This window comes from Molossus molossus, unplaced genomic scaffold, assembly GCF_014108415.1.
Source record: "Molossus molossus isolate mMolMol1 unplaced genomic scaffold, mMolMol1.p scaffold_m16_p_9, whole genome shotgun sequence".
NCBI classification, from domain to species: Eukaryota; Metazoa; Chordata; class Mammalia; order Chiroptera; family Molossidae; genus Molossus; species Molossus molossus.
Window position 1 is genome coordinate 52,267,437 of NW_023425403.1, and position 11,209 is coordinate 52,278,645.

Genomic DNA, 11,209 nt, shown 5'->3' on the forward strand with positions numbered 1-11,209 from the left:
GTTTAGAAATTCAGATTTGTGGCCCATTTGTGGCTCACCCAGCTCTACAGGAAACCAGGATGAGTCGGCAGGCTGAGAAGGAGAAGGATTAAAAAAAGCTTACTCGTTTTTCTTCCCTCTCTCCCTATTTTCTCACCTCTAACCACTATACCAACCCTAAATGTAAGGGAAATAACTTTAAAAGAATGCATATTTTTAAATGAGTAACAGGGACATACCAGGTTTTTTGCCACCTAAAACAGCTTAGAGAAAGGCAAAAGCACAGCGGAAAGACACCAAAACAAGTAGGAAATAGACAATGCCAATAAATTCTACCAAGCCCTACTTGTTACAGGGCAGAGAGGGAAACTGAGTTCAGGAAAGGACACACTCAGGGCCTCAAGTGGGGGGGGGGGAGTTCTATCTTCTCTAACGTAGATCTAGGGCATGTGCTTCCTACCCTCCTCGCCACTAACACTAGTATTCAATAAAATTAACTTCAATTACAATTTATCTTAAAACCTGTGCTTTCTAAAATCCTATCATCCCATGGATGTTTAGGGTTCTCGTGAGTGTGGTTGAGTTGGGTGTATGTATTTAAGAATATGTGGCTTCCTTTGCTTGTTGTGTATTATGTGTCTGAAGAGATATTCATGACATGACCTTAGTATTTATTTTTACTGTGGACTTTTTATTTTATTTTATTTTTTTCTGCAGTGACATTTATTTCCTTAGCAGCCGTGGCTCGAAGTCCAATGACCCAGATTATTTTTCAAACTGGTCTGTGATACACATTGACCACTCCAAACTATCATTACTGGTTTAAGAAACATATCAAGTGCTCCTCTAGGCAAAATAAGCACCTTGGATTTATTATTCCTATTTAGTGATTTGCCTGAAATACAGTCACCTTGCATGACACACAGTGAAAATTGAAGCAGGTAACATTTATTCTAAAGAGATAGCCATTGCTTTCCTAGGAAAGTAGGGGAAGTAGGACATTGAAGTGTGTGTGTGTGTGTGTGTGTGTGTGTGTTCTCTGATAATAGTTGTGTTGTGAGATTTTGTTCATTTTTGTTAAGATAGTAAATATATATTCAGGATTTATAAGCTATTACCATTTATTTTTTAAAGGACATGTTTACCCTGGCCGGTTTGGCTCAGCAGATAGAGCATCTGCCCGTGGACTGGAGAGGCCCGGGTTCGGTTCCCGCTAAGGTCACGTACCTCGGTTGCAGTTTGTCCCCGGCCCTGGTTGGGGTCACGTGGATGGCAACCAGTCGATGTGTCTCTCTCACACCGATGTTTCTCTCTCTCTCTTTCTCCCTCTCTCCCTTCTGCTCTATCTGAAAATAAATGCAAAAAAGTGTCCTCGGGTGAGGATAAAAAAATAAAAGGACATATTGTACAAATATATTCTTCATGTTTTATGTAAAAACAACTATAAAAACTATTTAATTAACACTTCTTATTTAAAATACTAATTAATAACTTGGGTAAATGAATAACTTTGCCCTTAAGTTCATGACTCTATTATCTGCTTATTTTCACATCAATTCCTCCTAGTAACCCTTGACTAAACTACCTGTATTAGTAGACAATTTAAAAAATTGGGAATAATTGGTATATTGTTTTATAACTTGCAAATATTGGGAAGAAAAATTAATCTAACAAGAATTCTTTGCCCAGCCAGTGTGTCTCAGTAGTTGAGTGTTGACCCAGGCACCAAGAGGTAGCCAGTTCAATTCCCGGTCAGGGTACCTGCCTGGGTTGTGGGCCAATACCCAGTGGGGGTATACAGGAGGCAGCCAGTCGATGTTTCTATCTTTCTCTTCCTCTCCCTCCCTCTTTCTCTAAATTCAATAAAGGGGGGGGGGGAGAGAATTCTTTGCACCAAGTTCATTATTCTAGTACTAGTATTTTGTGGTATTCTGCCAAGCTTCTTAGTTTGAAACCAGTTAATTGTCTTCATTTTATATTTAAGATAACATAATAGGTAGTAGTCAATCTGTTCTTTTTGGTTTTAACAGTCAAGAGGATTTTAGTCTTTGTTTTACTTTAATTACCCAATTAACTTCTTAGTTGTACTGCTATCTTGGGATCAAAAACCTGCAAATGATTTTAGGCTTAATGTTAATAGCAGAAAGAGAATGGAACTTGCCAACTACAATACTGAAAGGGAATGACTAGGCATGAATTTGATTCCAGCTCAAAAAGCAAAAACTTTTAGAAGGTGAGATTGATAGTGTGACACATTAATGTTCCATTATTAAAATGATTTACAAATGCTCCAACTCCCTGGTTGGAAAGTTAACTCTTGTCAATCTAAGACTAAACTATCCTGATAGAATAGTTGGTGACACTGTTAGCACGTTTTGAGTTAACTCATCAATTCACACCCAAGTACTTTAGCATTCATAAGTTTCTAAATAAATTGCTCTAAAAATAATTTGTCATTTGTTTGACACCTTCCAAAGCACTTTGGAAGAAAAAAATATCTACTTTATTCCAGAGAGATGAAAGTGGAGGAGCTAAGGAAGGTGTAATGAAAAGATCTTGCATCTTGTGTTGGAGGAAATGAGTGTTTCCAGTGAAACTGTATTTAAAAAAAGTTATAAAGGCCAGTAAGGAAACTTACTATTCTGTGCTGAATTATTTTCCACTGTCCAGTACTATAGAGGGACTGAGTTCAAGGTCCCTCGACAAATGGTTGAGTCTTAAAAAAAAAAAGAACAAAAACCAAAAAAAAGGCTTTTGCAGTATTCCTTTCTCAGATGGGGGCTAAATCTTTTCAGAGGACACACAACCGCTTCAAAAACCACTATTTTTACTGTATGAAGGAGTAGCCCCTTCTCTCCCCTCCCAAGTACAGCCCTTGGCTTGTCCCACTTTGGGAAGTCTTGCAAAAAGAATGTTCACATTAACCTGTAAGATAGTGTTGCAAATCTAGGAATGATCAAGGCATCAACAAGTGTTGGGCTTGATACAGGGTTGGGGTACACCTCACAGCTGAACTGGAAATGTGGATAGCAACCTGACAACACTGCTTTCTCCTTGGGTAATGTTCAGAATGGTGGTATCATTTCAGTGTTGCTAAACTTTGAGGAGTTGAAAAAGAACAGTAAAAGGACAGGACAGGGAGGAATAGGAGGAGGCAGGAACAGGGGAACGGAGAGAAACAGGGTAGAGCTGGAGCACAAGGATGAGAATTCCAGGACAGGCGTGTAGAGCCCACTGCAGCACCACGCCCGCGGGCAGCCAGAGGCTACCACTCCCAGAGCCTCGACAACCTCCCGAACGTCCCAGCTGGGGCCAAAACTGCCCAGGCACCTTCCCCAGCACCGGAGCATCTGCCTTTTGGGACCGTCTAACAACTCGCAGTTTCCCTTCTGCCGCAGCAGTAGGAGCAGCACAGGGTGTACGGCCTCCACACCCACCGTCTGCACCCCCTCCTACCCACACTGCCTCCTCGTCCTCCTCTCGCACCAAGCACCCGCAGGCTCAGCCCCCTCGGAGCGCGCCGCCCCTGCTACACTGTATTTGCAAGGTTCCGGAGGCAGGGAGGCAGCGATCACTTGCTTCCCAGCGACTGGGGATCGGGTGCCAGCGTGGCCCCGGTGTGGAGTTCAGGATGTCAGGGCGGCTGTGGGGAGCCATGATCTACTACACCGCAGTGCCAGCTTCAGTGGCCTCCAGCGCCCGGGTGGTCATTGAAGGAGGGACCGGCCTCCACCCTCACCCCCAGTGCCGCCCCAGACATAAGCACTGGACCCCTGATTCCTCCCCATCCTGAACCGAACTGGTGACGCCACACACCCTTTATGCCAGCGCGCACCTCTCCCGGACCCGCTGCGCCCAGCCTTCCCGCCGGCGCGCCACCGCCACCACGCAGCCCTCCGGCCTGGCTTCCCTGTGCTACTCTCCTACAGCTCCGCGGCCGCCCCCAAACACCTCACACAGAAATACCTGAAAGTGAACCCGGGTACCCAACTGCTCATCACCTGCATTTGCATTTCTTATGTAATGTACTGCAAGTTTCCCGGTTGGAGCCCTTTAGAATGGGGGCGCAAGATCACCAGGAGTCTGAAACAGGGACTCACGGCCTACTTGATCCCACCGGTGGGATCCGGACGCGGGGCTGTGATACTACTTTTTAAAGGGGGGTTTAATTACATAAAATAGGGGGACCGGAGCTTGTCTTCTCGGTCTGGAGTTCCTCCCCAGCCGTATAAGCCCTGCTCTAGTATCCCCAGTAGCAGGAGGTATCAGAGGCAGACCCGGGAATGAGTTAACACTCGGGTGCCGGGAGCAGACGGGGGAGGGAGGCGGGGGCTGACGGAGAAGCGGGGCCGCGAGGGAGGGGGCATCTTTTACTTTGAGTAGAGGTGATGGGGTGGCAAATATTGTGCAAGCTAATCAGAAAGTCTAGAGCAGGTTCTCGGCACCGAGCTACGTCCCCGAACCTGCAGCAGAAGTAAGGAGAGCTCGCGATTCTTTTTCCTGGCAACTACCGAATCTTCGCCTGCCTCGGGCAAAACCTGAAGCCACAGTCCTTCAGTATTCTACCAAACATCGGCAACCAAATACATTAAAAAAAAAAAAAAAAAAGTTTCCTCCTCCCTCCTACTGATAGATTGTGCCACAGCCAAGAGAAGCTGATAATGGTTTTCTGGCTCACAGACGCCGATCCAGCTGTTACTTGTTTATCCATGCAACACCTCTACATGCAACACTGTCCTGGTTCCTTTTCTGTTTCCCTTGCCTTCCTGCATAGCAGGACTGCAGATCTAGTTCAATGAGCAACAGACAGGTTATTATGAGGAAAAACATAACATGATGCATGTTTTGCTTACCAGTTGGGTTCTTGTTTTTCTTAAGACTCTTGCCACAAAGACACTGCAGCATATGCGTTCCTTTGCTGAAAATGTTCCAAAGAAACCACATTGATTTGGGCGAAAAGCAATCCAGCAGCTTAGACACCCTGAGAAAGAAGAGATCCTTGTGGTTGCATAATAATAATTTGAAATCAGTTCTCCTGAAGAGGGGCACCGGTTTTACCATAGGAAAAACGATAATATTCCGAATCTTCTCCCAGTTTTTTCCCCTCACGTGGTATATTTCTTTGAGACTTCTCAGTGATTGTTTTTTTTCGGCCAGGGTGAATGATTTATCCCTCTTGATCACCACTGGATTATTACCAAAGGGTTGGGGGGAAAATCCTTTTTCAGCATGAAGCCAAACAAAAAAGCAAAGAAATCCCAACTGAGATCAGAACTAATCAGGGAGAACAGTAATGCACAAAAGATCCCCAAAGAGAAAACCATAGCCTTTTACTTGATCGCTATGAGCATGGGTGGGTCTGCAGAAGGCGAAGCAGGATTCATCTCAGTGAGAGAAGACTGCCATTGTGTAGCCCCTAGGAGAGAAGGAAAAAAAGAAAAAGAAAGAAAGAAAAAAAGAAAAAAGAAAAAAAAAAAAAAAACACCAGCACACACACTCGCACACCAATACCACCTCCGAGATCGAGTCTGACAGCCGAAGACACAGCCTCCCTTCTCAGTGTCGATTTTTTAAATAATCAATCGCCAGTGCCCAGTGGGATCGGATTGAACCTGCAGTTCTCAATCTCCTCGAAGAAAAGATGCAAATCTAGGTGCCCCCTCCCCTGGTCAGGCCGGTAGTAGGTAGAGAGCGCCACAGATCCCCTTCCTCCTTCCTCTCACTCTCCCAGTTTCCAACAACGGTGAGCATGAGGAAAATCTCCCCTCCGGATTCCTCGCCCAGCCTCGGATGTGAGTTACAGGCATTAGAGGGAGGAGGAGGAGGAGTTGAAGTTTGCATTGAAAAGACTGGCTTTCCATGACGTAGCCACGTGCTTTCAGACCCGTCACCAGTGAGATGCTTCAACCCGCCCGGGGAGGGCAGTGTCACTGCAGTCTCTCCGCTGGTTCCCCTCTTGAAGTCCCCCATCGCCAGCCCCTGGCCCCAGCTCTGGACCCTCTCCCCTCTCTGCCCAGCACGAGCTGGCTTGCTGATTGCTCTTGGAGCCATCTAACAGAGCCTTATGTTAAAAGTGGATTTGCAAAAGAAAACTTAACAATTATAATTAGTAAACCTTAAAACATACTGGGGGAGGAAGGGGGAGGTTAAAGAGAAACAGTGATTTAATACCACTCTTCACCGCCAACATTAGATCCACCTTATATTTTCAAAAGCAGCATCTACACCATTAAGGAAAACTCAAGTTGTTTTAGTTCATATTATTGGAATCCTACTTAAAGTACTGTTTGGAAAATATAAGCTAGGCGTATGACAAATATGTACTTGCAGGAACAGCCTGTTAAAAGGGCAACCACTAAAATCTAGGTAGCAAAATATATTTTGGTAGGGAAAGTCATATGCACAGGGAAAATTTATGCCTTTTCTAGACAGACAATTCATTATCATCAAATAATTTTTTGTACAGCAAGCCCTCTGCTTAAATCACACCCTAATGCATTGCTCGTTTCTGTAACCATTAATTGAACATTAAATTCACCCTATTCTTTTCTAATCTACACTAATATACAACCTTGTCACCAGTCACCACAATCTATATGAACAAAATGGGTACATTTTCTATTTCATCAAGATATAAACCAGCTCCCTACTTTCCCAGAAAAATCAAAAGATTTAGGACAGAGCTGTTATTTTATTTTATCTTATTTGGGGAAACAATGCTATGTACAAAAATAGTAAAAAACTGTTACAAAGAATAAATAACAAGCTCCAGTGTACTCACCACTCCACATTAGTACATGTTAACATTGCATCATATCTGTGAACTGAGGAGTTTGGAAAACTAAAATTGACCACTCTCACTCTTGTTAGGTAAATGAATTAAAATTATTTCCCCTTACTTTCATTTTTTATAGAAAAAGTGACATAAAATATATATTTAGAAGCTCGATTTTAATTAAAAAAATTAAAACTACTGCATGGGATTTCAAAGTAGCTTATAAATAAATATAGATTAATGTTGCTGATGATAAATTTTAAAAAATTGATTTTAAAGAAAATTAACTCCTCAATTACCAAAAAAATGAAAAGGTAGTAGACAACTTCCCCCCTGTTAGAGTTTTCTAATATTTAGGAGTCATCTTGAGATGCCAAAATTTACATCCAGTATCTGGAACCCTTTGGGGAAACATCAGTCAGATAGAAAAGGAATTTAAAACTAAATTCTATTAAAGTAAAGAAACCAGAAAGTTAAATAGTGATAGCCTCAATGTGCCAAAAGAATATTATAGCTTTAAAAAATTACTATGATTAACTGGAGTCTAAATAAAATTTGGGAAGTAAAGAAGGAGGAAATACTAAGAGAAAGGACTTAGGAAAAGCAGGTTGAAAAAACATGAAGGCTAGAATTATTTCTTTTTTTTTAAGAGTAAAACTGGCATAGCATTTCCAAATAATTAAGATTTTTTTTCTATATCAATCAATCAGGGACAGAAAGCACAGGCAGCTTCTATCACATTTTGGTGTCCTGTTGGGTGGGGGGGTGCGGTCAGGAATATCCTGATCTATTACCACTGGAACTATGCCAGAGAAACAACTGGATAAAAAATACTCTTCATATACATCTTTTGAACTCCAACACCTCTAAATTCCCCTAAAAGCTTGTTGAGTTCCCTGGGATATTTCACGAATAGAGTAAAATCTGGGGAGATGTGCTGTAATTATTGGATCTTTTCGTATGCTAAGTTTGTATAAAGAGAGTATTTCTCAAACCAGCTTTTCTTGCGGTTTTCAAACTGGACTTTCTTTTCACATTGTAACAGTGAATTTGATCCCTATTACAATAAAGAATGACTGCCAGAAAGCTATGGAATGTTTTGCTATATATTGGTGGAAAACTGACTACTTTTTTGTCCTGTGACCAACATAAAAGGTAATTAACTGTGACTACTATTTATTGAGATGCTATTATTCCAGGCACTGTGCTAGTTGCTTCTCATCTTTAATGCTGTTTAAAGGAAGGAGAAATCTTGTACAACAATGTATGAAATTTCTATAATTCTTTTCTATATTTACTTAGTTAACATAGGCTATTATTCTCATTATTAAATAAACCAAAAATACCAAACTTTTTTTTGGTTAAGAAAGATGACCTAACACTGATTCAGATTACCCTTGGTCCAAAGTACTAGCTATTTCTAGTGAGCTCTGCTTGACAGAATTGAATTATCCAACCAATATTTATTGAGCATCTAACCTGTGAAAATAACTGCACAAAACTCCATATTGCATGCTAACGCACAAAGTTAAAACGGGTTTTCAGTTGCACAATAAAGAAGACCAAGAGTGGTCCAAGAGTCAACCCAGGTTTCTGGGCACCTCCAGTTTAAGGATGATCCAAAAATATTTACACTGACCTGAGTTCAGATCATTATTTAAGCTGTGCATGTTATTTTTCTTTTTTTGGAGATATCAAAATATTTACTTACCCTTTGCCATATTACAGTCAAATCAATATTAGATGACAAAAAAATTAAAGCTATTAAAAAGTAAATGTAAGTATTAGAATGCATGTGAGTAAAGAAAGGATAAGGAAAACTTCATGGTAACTGTAAGGATGAACACTAAAATCTGTAGTATATGTAGGTAGAAAAATCTTAAAACTATTTACATAAGGCTGAAATAAGATAAACCAGTACTCCCGGCCAGTGTGGCTCAGTGGTTGAGCATCGACCCATGCACCAAGAGGTCACCAGTTCAATTCCCAGTCAGGGCACATGCCCAGGTTGTGGGCCCGGTCCCTAGTGGGGTCATGCAGGAGGAAGCCAATCGATGTTCTCTCTCATTGATATTTCTATCTCTCTCTCCCTCTTCCTTCCTCTCTCTCTAAAAATTCAATAAAGAAAAAAAATTTTTTTTTAAAAAGATATACCCAGTATTTATCATCGAGTTCATTTAAAATTGAAACTTACCTTCAGCCATATCATACTAAAGAGACTTAAAAGTAAATGTAATGACCAGAATTTTAGGTCACAATAAAATGTACATTTTATTTTAATGTAGGACATGTGGCTTTCTATGAGATTATCAAAAATCTTTGTGACTGTCTTGGCATGCTTTTTCTAATTCCTTTTAGTAAAAAACACCACCTCCACCACAGTTTTGGAAGGGCACATGGGTACCCAGATAGAAAATGTAATTCCCAGCCTCCAGTGCAGTTAAGTATGGTCATGTGACTACATTCCTGCTCATCAGATGTAACCCATGACAGTTTAGAGCTGTGGCCATGACAATGAAGCCCTGATAACTAATGGTGGAAGAAAGACAGAGGAAACGTGATTGGAAGAAAGAGTTGATCAGAAAGAGAAAAAGAAGACCAATGTGTAAATAGGCCTCAGTATCTATATTAACCTTGTAAAATTTGTCTGAAAAGATGGTGCCTTGGTTTTTTGCATGACTTATTTCTTCTGTATTGTGTGTGTTAACAATTATTATCACTTTTGTCCCAGCTGATAGCTCAGTTGGTTAGAACATTGTCCTGATATGCCAAGGTTGCAGGTTCAATATCTGGTTAAGGCACGTATAAGTGCATAAATAAATGAAATAAGCTGATGTTTCTTTTTCTCTCTCTGTCTTTCTCTCTCTCTCTCTCTCAAATCAATAAATTTAAAAAAATGAAAGATAATTAGTTTAAAAATAATTTAAAAACCAATTATCACTTTTTAAGGAATAATTCTACTCCTCCTTAGTAGCATTTTCTTCTTCTCCCCCTGTTCTTACATTGACTCATGGAATAGAAAACCTCTGATCCTTCCTCCTGGAGGCAACAGCCTGGAAAGGGAACTCCAGGCCTTCCCTCTGCACTCTCCCAGTTTCTCAATGAAGAAGGAATGATGTAAGTGGCCCAGCCTCTTCTTTTCTCTGTCTCTTTGGACCTGACCCTCTGCAAAAGCATTTTCAGACTCCTCTGCTTCACTTCGCCTCTGCAAAAAGCATTGGGTCAGCACCAGACAGTGTGGCTCAGTTGTCTAGAGTGTCATCCCAGACATTAATAGGTTGTGGGTTCGATTCCTGGTCAGGGCGCATACTTAGGTTGTGGGTTCAGTGCCCAGTTGGGGTACAAATGAAAGGTAACTGATCGATGTCTCTCTCTCTCCCTTTCTTCCTCTCTCTTTTCCTCTCTCTAAAAGTCAGTGAACATATGAGGTATCACCTCACACCTATCAGAATGACTGCTATCAACAAATCATCACACAACAAGTGATGGCGAGGGTGTTGAGAAAAGGGAACTCTAGAACACTGCTGATGGGAATATAGACTGGTGCAGCCACTGTGGAAAACAATATGGTGTTTCCTCAAAAAATTAAAAATTGATCTGCCATTTGACCCAGTGATCCACTTCTAGGAATATACCCTAAGAAACCTGAAACACCAATCAGAAAGAATATGCTCATAGCAGCACTATTTACAATCACTAAGATCTGGAAACAGCCCAGTGTCCATCAATAGATGACTGGATAAAAAAGCTTTGGTACATATATACAATGGAATACCATGTAGCTATAAGAAAGAAAGATCTCATCCGGCTGGTATGGCTCAGTGGATTGAGCATCATCCCATAGACTGAGACGTCCCGGTTTGATTCCTGGTCAGGACACATGCCCAGGTTGTGGGCCCGATCCCCAGTGGGGGTGTGCAGGAGGCGGCTGATTGGTGTTTCTCTCTCACATTGATGTTTCTATCTCTCTCTCTCTCCCTTTCTTTCTCTCTAAAATCAATAAAGAAAAAAACTTTTTAAAAAATATAAACAAAAGAAAGATCTCTTATCCTTTGAGATGACATGGAGGAACCTGGAGAGTATTATGCTAAGCAAAATAAGCCAATCAGAGAAAGACAAATATCACATGATCTCACTTATTTGTGGAATATAATGAACAAAATAAGCTGATGAACAAAATAGATTCAGAGACATAGAAGTAGGGTACAGACTGACGAACTTTAGAAGGGGGGGAGATAAACCAAAGAACTTATATGCATATATGCATAACCAATGGACCAGATAACAATGCTGGGGGGGAGGAGCAGGATTCGGAGAAGGGTGTCAAAAAGTGAAAAGGGAGAAACATCTATAACAAAATTAAATTAATAAAAAAAAATAAAAGTAAATAAAGGAAAAATAAAATAAAAGTCAGATATTGAGGGGTGGGGGAAGTCAGTGAACATGTCCTCTGGT

General features: G+C 41.1%; 1 protein-coding gene across 2 annotated transcripts in view; it reads right to left on the reverse strand.

The window, feature by feature from the left end:
• FGF14 (fibroblast growth factor 14) overlaps positions 1-5,130 on the reverse strand; it is a 599,451-nt gene extending 594,321 nt beyond the window's left edge. The window contains exon 1 of one of the 2 annotated variants that reach the window (XM_036250023.1): positions 4,833-5,130. In XM_036250023.1, the coding sequence (XP_036105916.1) occupies positions 4,833-5,040 (208 nt within the window). In that variant the 5' untranslated portion in view covers positions 5,041-5,130. The remainder of the gene's footprint in view (positions 1-4,832) is intronic. The other variant, XM_036250025.1, reaches the window with a different exon arrangement.
• Between the last annotated feature and the right edge of the window lie 6,079 nt (positions 5,131-11,209).